The sequence below is a fragment of the Neopelma chrysocephalum genome, unplaced genomic scaffold (assembly GCF_003984885.1).
Source record: "Neopelma chrysocephalum unplaced genomic scaffold, ASM398488v2 Primary Assembly neopelma1_45, whole genome shotgun sequence".
Lineage (NCBI taxonomy): Eukaryota > Metazoa > Chordata > Aves > Passeriformes > Pipridae > Neopelma > Neopelma chrysocephalum.
In genome coordinates, this window is record NW_020897704.1 from 9,647,208 (window position 1) to 9,662,115 (window position 14,908).

At 45.8% G+C, this 14,908-nt stretch overlaps 1 protein-coding gene across 1 annotated transcript in view; it reads right to left on the bottom strand.

Annotated features, from left to right (window-relative positions):
* Positions 1-1,054, bottom strand: part of SLC2A13 (solute carrier family 2 member 13) — a 148,654-nt gene extending 147,600 nt beyond the window's left edge. The window contains exon 1 of the mRNA XM_027679305.1: positions 269-1,054. Coding sequence (XP_027535106.1) covers positions 269-821 — 553 coding nt within the window. The 5' untranslated portion in view covers positions 822-1,054. The remainder of the gene's footprint in view (positions 1-268) is intronic.
* Between the last annotated feature and the right edge of the window lie 13,854 nt (positions 1,055-14,908).

Here is a 14,908-nt window from a genome sequence, read left to right on the forward strand (position 1 = left end):
GGGCAAGCACACACACACCGCCCTCTTGCACACCTCGCTGCGATCGCCACCGGACCGCGCTCCGGACCTGGCTCAGCCAAGCGCTCCCCTCGCCAGCCCCCGAGCCCCGCACACCCCAGGAGCCACTTCGCCTTCTGCCCGCGGGCTGCCCCACAGCAAGGGTGGATTTCTGCCTAAGTTAAACCTGTCCCGGGGGAGCTCTGCCCCCGGCGGGGCAGGAGCCGGGTCCCCCCGGGGAGGGAGCCCGGCGGGGCGGCGCGGCACTCACCGATGCCCAGCCCCACCACCACGCGTCCCGCCAGCAGCGTCTCCTTGTCGCGGGCGGCAGCCAGCACGCCGGCCCCCGCCGTGAAGAGGCCGCTGGCCAGCAGGATGCAGGGCCGGCGGCCGCACAGCCCGTTCAGAACGCCGCCGGCCAGGGCGGAGAGGGCGGCGGCGCCCACCGTGCCGGAGACGAGCAGCTCCTGCCACAGCGCGTCCAGGTTGAGCTCCCTCTTGAGGAGGAGCAGCGCCCCCGACACCACGCCGGTGTCGTAGCCGAAGAGGAAGCCCCCCAGGGCGGAGAAGACCGACACCACGTAGACGAAGCCGGGGGTCTCGTCTTGCTGGAACTGCCGCCGCGCCGCCCGCTCCAGCTCGCCGCCCGACGCCGCGCTGTTGAGGCTGGAGCAGGACTCGGCGGCGATGAGGCTCCGCTCGCCCGCCGCCGCCGCCGCGCCCGAGCCGGCGGACCCGTCCGCCTGCCGCCGCCGCTTCTCGCCCATCAGGTTGCTCAGGCTCCGCAGCGTGTACTCCACATTGTCGCTGGCCTTTCGGGACATGGGACGGCCGCGGCGGCTCCCGCCCCGGCCGGGGGAGGGCAGGGGGCTGAGGCGGGCGGCTGCCGGGCTGCTCTGACCACGGCGGCGGGGCTGCCGCTGCTGCCGGCGCTGCCTGTCCTCGGCGCGCCCGCCCCTCTCGGGCCGCGCTCAAACGGGTCGCATCATCCCCTCGCCGCCGGGCGGACTTGAGGGGAAGTTGCCGCCGCTCCCAGCGCCCGGGCGGAGCTGGAGGCGGAGGCGGGCGGGGACAGCGGCGAGCGCGGCCCGGCGGGCGCAGGGGGCGGGCCCGGCCCCCCCGCTCCGCTCGGTGCGCGGAACGGGGCAGGCGCGGCCAGAGCGCCTGCGCACTGAGCGCCCCGCCGCGCGCACTCGCGGGGGTGCGGACGGGCGGTGGGGCCGGCAGGGCGGGACGCAGGGAAGGGAGGAAGGAGGGAAGCAAGGAAGTGCTGGGCGGGTGGGCGCTAGGCAAGCCCGGGGGCTGGTTCCTCACACTGGGGCAGGGATGCTCCTGCTGGCAGCACCCGCCTGTGCCCGGTGGAAGGGGCCGCCCCCCGCGCGGTCCCGGCGCTGCCCGGAAAGCGCTGTCCAGGTGCTTGGAGCACGTAAAGATCGCAGTTAACTTACTAACTGGGTCGTTTGAGCGGAGACAGCGTTCAACGTCCGCGTTTGCAATTTTCTGAAGTGCTGAGTGACATTTCCCCATTGATTCCCTCTCTGTAGATATTCAAAACCCACCTGGACGCGTTGGTGTGTAACCTGCTCTCGGTGACCCTACCTTGGCAGGGGTTGGACTAGATGATCTCTGTTCCAACCCTATTAATTCTGTGACAACAACAAAAAAAAAAGGGGCGAAATTTCCAGCAGTTGTTCAGAAAGGAACGGTTTTGTTACCATACAGGAGCAGAGCTTGGAGCTTTTTCTCCTGTTTACGCTTGACGTAGCTTCATAAAAGAGTCTGGCGAAATAAACACTTGAAGAAAAGTACCAAGATCAGTGTTTACAGAGCCATAGTGCTGTCTACTCTTTTATATAGCTCCGAATCATGGGTCATCTACCGCCACCACCTGCGTCTTCTAGAACACTTCCATCAATGCTGCCTCCGCACAATCCTAAACATCCACTGGTCAGATTATGTGACCAATACATCAGTTCTTGAACAGGCAGCAATCACAAGTATGGAGGCCATGTTGCTGAGAACACAGCTGCGATGGGCAGGGCACGTCTCCAGGATGAAGGACCACCGCCTCCCTAAGATCCTGCTTTACGGTGAACTTGCCACTGGCTGCCGCAAGAGAGGAGCCCCAAAGAAAAGATACAAGGACTCCCTGAAGCAACAACTCAGCCTCGGGCATATTGATCACCATAACTGGTCTACTCTGGCCTCCAATCGGGAGGCCTGGAGACAAACCATTTATAACGCTGCTGATGCTTTTGAGAAAGCACACAGGATCACCCTTGAGGAGAAAAGACAACGCAGAAAGAATCGAGCCTTGCAGAATATACCACCTAAGGAGTCCTTCTGCTGTGTCTTTTGCAACCGGACATGCCTTTCTCGTATTGGCCTTTTTAGCCACCAACGCGCTTGCAAGAAACGTGGGTAGAGCCCTTCCCAAATCTTCGTTCGCGAAGCCTAGCCATGATATATGATATGATACGCTTGACGTAGAACACCACGTTTTGGTAATTCCATTTTCAAACATATTTGGGATTTTCACCAGGATGCTGAGCCGTGGGGATGCTGTTAGTGGGGAGAGGTGCCTGGCTCTGCAGGGACCCGGGCAGTCTGTTCCACCTGTGCACACAGAAGGGCCTCCAGGGGCGATACAGACCTTGTATATATAATTGTATATATAATGGTACATATATGCCATTAAACAGGATTTTTCTTCTGACTTGACTGTCTTCTGTAAAGATCCTCATAATGAGGCCAGCCAGTAGCTGGAGAATTTCGGTGATTAATTGGATCAGTTATTCCCAGCCCACACCTTGTGAGCAGTACTAGTCATAGCCATGTGAATTTAAAAATTAGATGAGGGAGCAAAGTCCAACATGGCCAGCTGCACACAGCCTCTTTGGTGGTTTGCCTCTGCCTCAAAGCAAGCTGTGACATGCTAATACTGTGGTCCAGTTAATACCAACTCAATAATATAGTGAGCTGTAGTTACTGAAATGACTTTCAATAACAATTGTCTATGTAGTTAATCCAGTTAGAGACAGATGTGGAAGTGCATTTCTAAATACAATAGGTTAGCTTCCATGTTTGAGCATGTGAAAAGCCTGAACTAGGTCAAAATTAAGTGCATTAACATTCAGTTATTTTTAATCAAGGTTTGGGTAATATGGCACAGACCATTCCTTATTCTGGCAAGGACCATTAGGGGCCAACCCAACATTAGAGCAAGAAGCCATTCCAGGTTGTAGCATCAGGAATGAAGTTATGTTGTGTTATATGGAACTGTCCCCTCAGGTCTGGCAGTTCTCCACAAGCACACTGGCTTACATTTCTACAGCACCATCAGGAGAAAAGCTGTAATCTTCTAGAAGTCTCCAGACTTGCCTGACAAGCACCACATTCAATAGTTTTTTTATGTAAGCCCCAAATAAAAATGCAGGACACAGTGCATTACACAGAAAGCGTTCACACCAAATCCCTAGCCAGCTAGAAGGAATGCTTTCACAGAATATTGTCACAACAGCTGGCTGTCACAAAAACAACTTGTCTTTTTAACAGTCACCTCAGAAGCTGGAGGCATTCTGTGTGTTGCAGTTAATAGAGACTCAAGAGAGCTAACAAAAAGCTTTTATTTTCTCCATTGCTGGCCCAACACAATCACAAACAGACATAATTTCTTATCAGATCATGCTGTCAAGCTTACCTCTTAAAAGGATTCTGTGAAGAAATGCAACAAAAAGTTCAGCTCTGGGATGCACTACACTGAGGACTGACTTCATGAGGAAGAGAGAGGATTTGTTTGGTTTGTAGATTTTCATTATTGTGATCATTTTTCTGTAGTACTGGATTTCATGATAAGAGCTGACTTATAAACAATTTCACAGTAATGCAAAATGCAGTAGGTATGATTAGTCATCTAAGATGGGGGGTCAAATCCAAAGAAGGATTTAGGTGGATCTTAGGCATGATGTTATGCTTTCAAGAGATTAAATGTTTAATTGAAACACTGTTTAGATTCACAGCACTGCCTCATTCTCTCCTTTAAGGTGAGTTTGCACAGTTGTTTTTCAGGTGATATTGTGAACTAGATCAAAGAGCTAGTCCAGCTTTAAGAAACTCAGTTTTTTGTGTTTCACAGAGAGCAGGAATAATTACAGGATTTTACTGGTTTTATGTTGTTGATACACAGCATACATCAGAAAATGTCTTCCAGGAAACTACTGAGACTTTGTACATGTGCCCAGAACTCTGCCAGACCTGAATTGCTAGGAGTAAGCTCCTGTCTCTTTGTTGGCACTCAGAAGCGGAGGGATGAGTGCCGAAATCTCCTAGGGACTTCAAACCAGCCAAGAGGCAGAGAGAGATGCTGTAGGTCTGTTGTGTGATAGCCTGATGGTTGATAGCCTCAGCCAGCAAGTGGGAGGCCAGATTCACGGATTTGGTTCAGCCCAGACTGTAGGTTAAATGGGGAAAAGATGGATTTTTAAAGGAAATTGTGTTGCGATGCAGACAAGAGTGTAGGCGCCATGGGGCTAGACAGACAGCGAAGAAGAAAAGTATGTGACTCTGTGGCAAAAGAACGTCCAGCCCTGACAGTGGTGGTTATATTCTTCACATAAAACTGTGGCTGCACCAAAAAAAACCAAGAGCAATACAAGGAGCAGATCTCCAAACCAAGAATTTTTCCCATCTCAGTGAGTGCTGTGGCTTTAGCCTCATGTAGGTTTTAACAATGCAGTTTGCAACCTCTTGTGTTTTTAGGCTCTAAAATAATTTTTTTTGGTTACTGTTATAATGTCTTTAACTCTGTTAAGCAGCCTGCTCTGATAGTCAATTATTTTGTCACAAACAGAGTTGCTGTGTGAGTTGAGAAATACCACTGTGCTGGGCTGAGGGAAATTGCCTAGCTGAACATGCAAAAAAAGATCAGCAAATACAGTTTATAATAGAAGCTTATATAATGTCTGAAACCTTGAAAAAGTAGTGATAGTAGTGACAGAACCTTTTCTTACAAGTTAAGTTTGCTTGCAGGTCTCAAGGTTCAGAAACCTTTTCTCTACACAGAACTAGACATTATCAGTGTGCCAAAGAATATGGTGGGTACCACTTTATACAAAACGTATTCTTCCTGCTGAAAAGACACAAACCCTGACCCTTGATCACACCAGTTTGTTGATTTTTCGGATATGTGTTGGTAATATAAGGTTGGGACTATAGGATCTACTCTAGTTTAAAAGAGAAAAAAAGGGTCTGAAAATAGGAGTTTAGAAACAATTTTAAATAAGCCATGTATTGCCATAAACCTTCCTTTTGTTCCAAAGTTCATCCTATTGCAACATTGTTTGGTCTCTTTGGAAAGAAGACACTTTCAGATACATTCCATAGTTTTTTGGTCCCCATTTAACATCCCTTCTCCAGCTGTTTTCTCTATCTTGACAGAGTTGTTGATTTATCTGAATGTACCTATCTCTGAGCTCTCAATACAGTTTTAGTTGTTTGTAATCCTTCCAGTGTTTGCTTTGGGTTCTCCTTTATATGTACAGATCCTGATTAGACCCTAATCCAATACCTCCACAGTAGTCACCCTTCATATACATAATTTCTTCTCAATTGGATGCTGTTATGTGGGACTTTCATTCCAGGCTGTCCAAGTCTGCAACGTGACTTTCAGCCTATTATTTACCTTCTACTGCAGTTATGTGAAGCTGTAAACTGGGACATCACTATTGACCCCCTCTGTAAAATCTTTTCAAAATGAAAGTAACATCAGAATTTTTTAGCAAGGAACCTACCAGTGTCATGCATTTAACCCTACTGGTCAAGGGTTAAGAGATAAATTGCTTAACAAGTAGAAATAGTTACTGTCTTAGTGCTGGAGAATGTGCCATGGTGGTGATTGCAAAAAGAAGCTGACAAGCTGTGGGATGGTGCATTCCTTGCCTGACAGGCAGAGCTGGCAGCAGTACAGCTAAGGTTGCCTAAGACGTCACATCACAGGCTCTTTTAATCTCAGGTAACTTTACCAAAGTAGTCATTTGAGCTCACATTTGCATAATTGCACTCTCTCTCATGCTAAATATCTGAATTCCAGCAAGCCTACTTCAGACCCATTGAAAATGCAATTGTAGAAAACACATGGGTTTTGAAGTTAAATTTTTCTCTCTATTTTTAAGATCTCCAGCTTTCTCATGCTTTATAGCAGGGACTCGATTTTTGGCAGGAGAACAGTTCCTTTCTGCCTTTGGCTGTCAAAAGGAAGATCTAACGAGATTTGACTGAAACAGAGTCTCGGGTAGAGTCAGCAGCAACAGGTGTGAGAACATGCTGCTAAATCCAGTGTGCCCCAAGCAGGTCTGCAGCCATTAAACAGAGAGCTGTGCACTGACCTCTGTGCAGGTGTCCAGGGGTGAGAGTCGGGCAGCCCATTTAGATGTACTGCTTCAAAAATCAGGGCCCAACACTTGCTGAAAACCAGTGGCAATGCAAAATGGGGGGGGGAGGGCAGAGTTTCATTATTGTACAGTTTGACTTTTTTACATTTGTGTACTTGCAAAGATTATTTGCTGGGTTACAATCCTTATCAAGTCATTATTAGCCTGTAAAAGTTATATTTACTTTAGTTATTACATGGCAGCATGAAAATCAAGGATTTGGCACACTACCTGCAAGATACCAGGGAAACACTGCTCTTCATACGCCATATCTTCAAACAAGCATGTGCCAACACAGAGCTGTTTGTCTGTCTGCCAAACTGAAACCTCCTCAAGTGCTGCAGGTAAGCCCAGAAGAACAACAGGCCATCCCTCGGTCATTCCTGGGATCAGAGTAATGCTCTCTTCCAATGAGCACCTAGCATCTGGTGTACATGGAAGACATATCCAGGAAGAAGAGAACTACATTCAAAACCATTAGTTTCAGTCCAAACCCCTTTAATTCTATTGCTCACTAAACATATCCGATTTATGAGAGTCCATTTTCCTAAAAGGTGAACAGTACTTCTAAACCAAATCCCTCAATGGATTATATAAGACCAGCACATTAGTTGTCTACCATTTAAGGAAATAAACCTGAAAAATAAATCAGAAAGGCTTTTAGGCTTATATATGACTTCAAACTATTCTCCATCCCTAGAAAAGTAGTGGCTGACCCAGCACTAGTTTAAAAAATTTTACCTCATCAGTGCAAAATCTTTCCATCAAATAGAGTTCCAAGAAGTGGAAGCCATGTGTTGTAAGCAGCAGGTTAAAAGCTGGCTTTGCTGTCAGTCCTGACACTGCATTGCCCCTGGGCAGAACACTGCACAGAAGTGCTTTATCTGAGTTTACAAATTAAATGGGAAACTGCCCAGGAAGAATTCAGTAACTGACTCATTATTTGGTGATACCCTTTGGATCTGACAGACGGTGAATCCGTCGAAAGTTGTTTGGTGGATTTTTTTCTGAGAGAGCTGTAAATGAGAGATAAGTAACTTTGAAAAGAAAATTAGGCCATATGAATTCCCTGTGCAAAGGCAAAATATATGCAGAGAGTGTCTAAAGTTGGCTGATACATGCCAGGCATCATTCTGGCATACGGAAGTTGAAAACTAGCACTTTCCATGGCTGGGAAAGAGGATGGAGAAGCAGCAATCTGGGATTTTTATTTGCCTCCTTGCTTATTTCTTTCTTCTACCTATACTTCAAAAGTCCTATTTCCACCAATGTAGGTGTAAGAGGGTTTTTAATCTATTTTCTTCTGCTGTGGTATTAAAAGCTGCTGCATTTTAAAATAGGTCCTCTGTGAAATGTTTTATGGAACTCTGTCTAGAAATTTCAACAATTCCCTGACAAGCATCACACCAGCCACAGTAATAATTTTAAATATAACATTAAACACTCATGAAAATTGCAGTAATAGTGATTTTTTACCCCTTCAAAGCAGTTAATATGAGTATGTGCTAATCCCTCGGGCAGGTTAATGCCGTCAGTAGGAAGTGTTGAACAGTTGCTGATATTCATCACAAAGTAATGCCACTGATTTTTAAAAAGCCTCTGTGAGTTCAGTGAGGACTCTGCTTACAATCTGACACTAACTACCACATGGCCTTGAATATATCTGAAAGGTGAAAGACTGGGAGTTAAACACACAGGATATCTTTCTAGAGGCTTTCCAAGGTACCAGGCTGTTTTCACTAATGATGGAAAATTTCTACACCTGCTTCCCTCTACAGCTACAAATTATATGCCTATATAAGGCGGATTTGAGCCATTCCATTATTGCTTGCATTGACAGGCAGGCATTCTTAGGCTTCCCTCAGGTGCCTGTACCGTGATGCACAGTGCTTGTCAATCAGGAGGAGCAGCTGCACCATCAGGCACAGTTGCAGAGTCTCTGCCCTCAGGGACCACAGACTCTGTGGTGTGGTGCACACAGCTGGCACATGGCCATGGATGGATACACAGTATTGAAGAAGGACAGGTGGAGAAGACATGGGGGCATCACACTTTACATTAAGGAGCTCCTTGACAAAGCAGTGCCCCAGTATCAAACTGGAGATAGGCCTGGTGTGAGTTTCTGGGTCAAGGAGCAACCTGGGGGATGTTGTGATAGATGAGCGCTACAGACTGTGTGCTATGAGAAGGCAGGGGCTGAATGAAGCCTCCCACTTGGAGCCCCAGTCCTCACTGGGGATTTCAGCCACCTGCTTGTGTGCTGGAAGAACAGCACAGCATTGGGCAGGCAGTCCAGGAGATTTTTAGAGTGGTGATATTTTCCTAATACAAATGCAAGAGCAGGCAGTCATGGCTGACGGCTTAATGCTGGCTTGGCCTTCTGCTGAGGAGCAGGGAAGAAGTGGGGGTGAGAGGGGTCACAGAGCACTGCTTGGGCTGCAGCAGCCATGAGGTGACAGATGCAGCAGAGAGCCAGGAAAGTGAGCCATGGAGTTGGGACTCTGGGTGAGCACACTGACTTATTCAGGAAGCCTGAATAAGCTGCTGCCTGTGGGAAGCAGCCGTGAAGGGCCCCAGAAGAGCTAACTGGTTTTTAAAGAGGACTTACTGAGAGCTCATGCATGAACTATACCCTTGTGCAGGAGCATAGGAAGCTTCAGCTGACAGCCCATGTGGCTAGGCAAGGATCATCTTGAGGACCTACAATATGGACAGGGAATATGCAGGAAGCAGAAGCAGGAGCAAAGAGCACTGCTCAGGCACTGAGGCATAAAATCAGCGAGGCTATAGCCCAGCTGGAAATAAAATTAGTGAGAGACATAAAGGGTACTAAGGTAAAAAGACACCCACAGGTATAACATGGGTCCACAAGTGGATGGGAAAGACAACACAGAACAGGTTGTAATCAGCAGCTTTTTTTGTACTCACATATGAATTCACATATGAATCATGCTGTCTGGCCTTTGCACATATCAGCACAGGCTGGGAGGAGAAGGGCAGTGGGGGAGCAGCAGTTAGGGAGCACTGAGACATCTTGCATGCATTCAAACCCATGGAGTCAGGTGGTGGTCACTCCACAGCATCGATATTGCTGGCCAGTGTCATGGCAAGGTCACTGTCACCATCTACAGAAAGTTATGGCAAGCAGGAGAGGACCCTGATGACTGCAAGAAGGTTAATGTTACATATATTTTTAAAATAAAGACAAGAAGAAGGATAGAGGGAACTGTAGGTCAGCCTGAGTGATATCCTAGGGAACAGGTTGTTCCTTGTTATTCCTGGGACATTTATCTGAGGGAGCACAGGGGCGCCCTGGATAAAAAGACAGCTTTGCCCACTGTGCAAGTGGTGTTTGTTCACCACCAAGAATGCACGTGGCACAAGAAGTGCTGGGACCACACTGGAGGACTGTCTGAAACAGAGAACAACTGGTGCAGGCCCATTCATACTGCCTGCTGGGAATGGACCCAGGAGAAATCCATCCACAGCCATTCCCAGGTTTTGTGTCAGGTCCTGTTGGCTTTCTCCAAAACAGAAGCTGAAGTGATCTAAAATTTTGCACATTTACCTTTTATGGATCAGCACCCAAGTTCTCTCACTAGCACTACTTTATTCAGCAGAGCAAAAGAGCCTCTCTGCTGACTACGTAGGCAGCTGTAGCTCCTGCCTCAGCACTTCTGCTTACATGCTTAAAGCAGATGGTGTGAATACCCACCTTGATGTAGGCAGCTGGGCATGCTGCCTGTACTAAAGCATTTACTCCACAAAACAATGTCCCTGAGAAGCGTAGCCCTACATGTAATACAGACATAAATGTGAGGTTTTGGCTTACAGAAAGCAACATATGGTATTGTCAGTAGAGACTAAAGCAATATGCACTTTATGTATAATGTGTTAATATGAAATGTATGAGGTAAAAGGATGGTGTATTCAGCCTCCTCTAAGACATTAGCAATGCAGTTTAGGATATGTGGAGCTTCTAGGTCTGACAGTGACATGTAGGTGACACTAAGTGTGCAGCTAACACAGAAATGGCAGGTACCTACTGTTAATCAATAGTACAGGTATCCTCAACATGTCCTAGGGGAACATAGCCAAACAGGTCACAGGGAATTATGTAAGTGTAAGAGCTTGGGGAGATAACAGAACACATTAAGGACTGCATCTTGAGTTGTGCAATGACACCGGTATTTTTCACAAGACCATGAGACTGTAAACACATTAAGAAAGTGTGAAAGGTTTGGCTACACTGAAATATGTGTGCTTACTCTCAACACTGAAGGCTATTAAACTTACATTTTTGTTGCAATTCTGCAGCTGTATGCTAATCCTTATGATAAGTTCTATTTCAGAGGGAAACACCTAATAAGTGGGAAATTAACTGGTCTATATTTTCCTAATAGTAAACAGGTGGAATATTTCTAAGTGAACAAGAACTGTTCAAGGAACATATTTTGGTGAATATATTTACCACTGTTATCAAGAATACAGTTCTGTGAGCAATGGGATGGTTATTGCTCAGGACCAATTGCAAATGAGGAAATGTCATCATTGCATTGTCGTTTGTCTTACACTCAGCTCTCCAAAACTGGCATTTAGAGAAGTTTGATAGCACTAAGGTAGATAACATAAGAGTGAGAGAGAAGAAAAGAAAAAAGAAACAGAAGAGGTTAAAAACAGCAGAGGAAAAAGAAAATTGAAGTACAATAGGGAAAAGTCAGAATTGAAAAAATAAACAGGCCTGTGGGCTTTTGGAAACTTTAAAGTAGTGAAGATGTCAAAAAAGAGAGACGGGGGAAAAAATGACATGTGAGTAAACAGGTGGAAATTTAAGTTTTAGACACCAATTCCAGATGAGTTGGGTTAGGTCAGGAGAATGAATCAACAGGCAGCAGCCTTTAAGGCAAAAAATACTGAACATCAATGGTATTTGAAGAAAAAGGAGTAAATAAGCAACTGTTTATGGCACAATCCCTCCCTCTACTCCCTTTTGCTGTTGAGATGGATACTTCTTTAAAAGCCCAACAGCATTTGTTTATTTGTTTGTAATCTGATGGTGAAGCTGTGTGTCAAAGAGCTTCCAGGCTGGTGTTTGTTAAGAAAAATTTCTGCTGAAACACAGGACAGACCTTTACTAGGTTTTTTTGCAGGGGGACGCAGTCCAGTTGGGTGGTTTTTAGACCTGCCTCCAAGCGTCATCCCCACACTCAGGCCTACCTGTGATTTTCCAGGAGGAACTGTCCCAAACCTTCGTGTGAGTTGTGTCCTTTGTAAGGCACAATTCAGCTGTTTGCTCTCTGGAGTTGTATCCTGTCCTTATCTTTCTATGAGGCAGGGACAAGAGGAACTGATGGCGTTCTTTTCTATTTGGAACCATCTTTCTCTAAACATCACACCAGCCTTCACCAACTCCTTGCTTGCCTCAGGAAAAGCATTTATTAGTGCCCTGCCAGCTTGAGAGTTCAACCCATGCCTGAAGGCTGCAATTGCTGGAGGCTACAGGCTGGCCCAGTGCCCACATACCTTCTTGCCTGGAGCCAATGCAGAGCATATGGGAGCGGATCAACTATCCCAGCAGCCATCTGTGGGTGACGACATAAATGCTCTTGCACCACCCCTTAATGTGGGTTCAAGCTTCAGAGGCCATTGCAGATGGGCAGCCCACCCGGCCTGTGCACATGCAGCAAATCCCTCCTTCCTGGGCATCCTACCTACCCTTTCCAGCCCTCCCTTGCTGCTGGAAGAGGTTAGGGGACCTATAAATCAGGAAAAGCTTGGATTTCTGCAACCATTGTCATTCACTATGGACATGGAAATGAAGCCAGGATGGGCTTGTTTCCCATGAAGACAGCTGCAAATTGGGCTCTGACTCCTCTACAGGGATCAGCCTCCTCACTACAAAGGCCTTCTCTCAACTACTGCTTCCTCCCAGCCAGATGCAATTTGGTCCCTGCAGACTGGGCTGTCTGATAGTCTCCACACAGAAATGACCTCTCTGACAATGCCGTTTCTCCTGTTCCTCCAAGCAGCACATTTTACACAAACTGGTGTGCTGACAAGTTCTGTTTGAACAGGAAATATTACTTCAGCATCATAATGATTTTCCATTTTCCTTAATAATCTTGTTGTGTATATTACATTGTGCTTTGGGGCCAGCAAAGCCTCAAAACACTGCTAGTTTTTTGAGCAAACAGCAATATTAAAAGACAGATACTGTCCTGAAAGGTTATAGTTTAGACAAAAACAGAGATACAGAAAATGGAGTTTGCAGTCATATTAGCTGAACTGTCCTCCTTATTCCCCACCAGGGAAGTAGAAGGGAAAGTAGATAGGCTGTGAGATGGATTATTTTTTTTACAGGCATGCTGATTCCTCAAATTCATTAATAAAAAAATGATCAGGGAAGAGAGGCAAAGCATTGAAGCACTGCAAATTATACTGGAACTTTCTGTAGTACTAATGCATCAGTGCCTATTATTTGAAATTTCTGCATCAGTTATTTGGGAATTATATGAAAGGACAAAAAAAATCATGTTTAGTCATTAAATTCTCATAACTGGTTGGGTAATAGGGTTCATCAACCTGGATCAAAGAAAGTATCTGAGACCTAGGATAAGAGAGGAGATGAGAGAATCCTCCTGGGTATGGGAAATCTTCAAAAAAAGAGTTACTCGTGAAAGAAAATAAACCTTTTAAAATAGAACACTGATTTGTTTTAATGGGGGAGGACCTCAGATGAGCAATGTTCTCTCCTCACAGGTATTACCTTGCCTGTGGCCATCAAACCTGCCAATGTCAGCCTCTTTCTGGTGGTGATCCCAGGATCACCACTCATTACTCAAGGCAAAGATGTTTGGGACTGGTACCCTAGGATGGGACCTGCTGCTATGCCCTATTACGCTGGATGTCCAGCTGGAAATCTTCTGGGTGATGATTCTAGGTGCTGAGATGCCTGTGTGGATACACTGCTATTCTCTGGGAACTTCTGTTCCCTCTCCCTTTCTGATGCAACATTAAGAACCAACAACCTGTTCTAGCTTTACTTTCTAATTGGTCACCTTTCTGCATTGGACCATTGATTTAAGGTCCTTTTGTTGATGAAAGGGTTGAACTCTCCATTCTAGAGAGAATTTGACCAGCCCCCTGAGAAAACAAATGAGCTTATGAAAAGCACCAAAGCAGACCTGTTGCTCAGGAGCAAATACAAATGCCTGCTTGAGGCCACACTTTCTGGACTGGGGCATACTCACATCAGATGAATCTTATGAGCAGCTGAGAATCTCTTACAAGTCTTTGTTAAAATCTTTTTTTTTCTTCAACCATTTTTTCCCCCTGGAAGGTTTTGTCTCCTTTTAGACATCACAAAACAGACAGCTGATTTAAAATCCTCTTTTCTACCCAGCAATGATCATCTCCTGAGTCCAAAGCAAAGAGATAGATGGTCTTCCTTGTCCCAAGATTGTAAGAATTGGGTATTGGTTACTGGCATGGTCAAATCAACATATTTCTATCATTTTCTCCCTGGAAAAATATACTGACATTTTCAGGACAAATCCAGACTGAGACAAATGACAAACTGCAGTCTAACAAAGTTATAGCCATGTCTTATTAATAATGGGCAGCACTGAACAGCTTTAACTGTTGCTGGCATCTGAAGAAGTGAGAGTATGTCTGTGCCACATGCTGCAGCTTCAAGCACATATATCTGAACTAGAGCAGGGTACACCCTGCCACCTAAGCACAGAGCCCTACTTGGGCTAATTTGTCATCCAGACAGAGGTTTCATTAATGTAGAACATCACACTAATGAAGCCATGTTGAACAGGCAGCCCAGGTACCACTGAATCCCTGAATATTTAGTAGCATGTCTGCACTTTTTTGGCTTCCATTTTATTGGACTTCACATAGGCCACTCAATACACTGCAACTTCATATAGGCATCATGAGATATCTTCTACTAATAAGCCTGGCCTGAAAATGATAACAGTTGGTCCTCAAATTTCCCTGTGCCAGGAGAGTAATTTATTAATTCCTTTTTATTCAGTTGTGAGGAATATTTTGTCCCCAAACTGTCTGTATTTGATGAAACACAGTAAAACAGTTGCATAGTGGATTACATCTGTTGTAAGCAGTTGTGTTACCGCCACACCAGAGCTGTTCTGCAACAGAAATTCATCCTGGGGACTGATCCTTTCAAAAATTCAACCAACAAGTCCCAATGGCTTCAAAAGATTCTACTTATATGTATAAATATGTAAGGTTCAGATTTGCTCATACTTGCTGTCCTGCAGGAAAAAAACTCAGGGCTTTTTCAAGGAAGCTTGTAAATGTTCAGAAATACACTTGGATACAATAATGGGCCAAAGAAGATACTGCTTTAAAGGAAAGTATTAAGTTATTTCATGAGATAGGCATTCACCAAGCAAAACTAGAAATGAAGGCATTACACCTATGCTGACAGAAAAGTTACAGCAACAGATCCT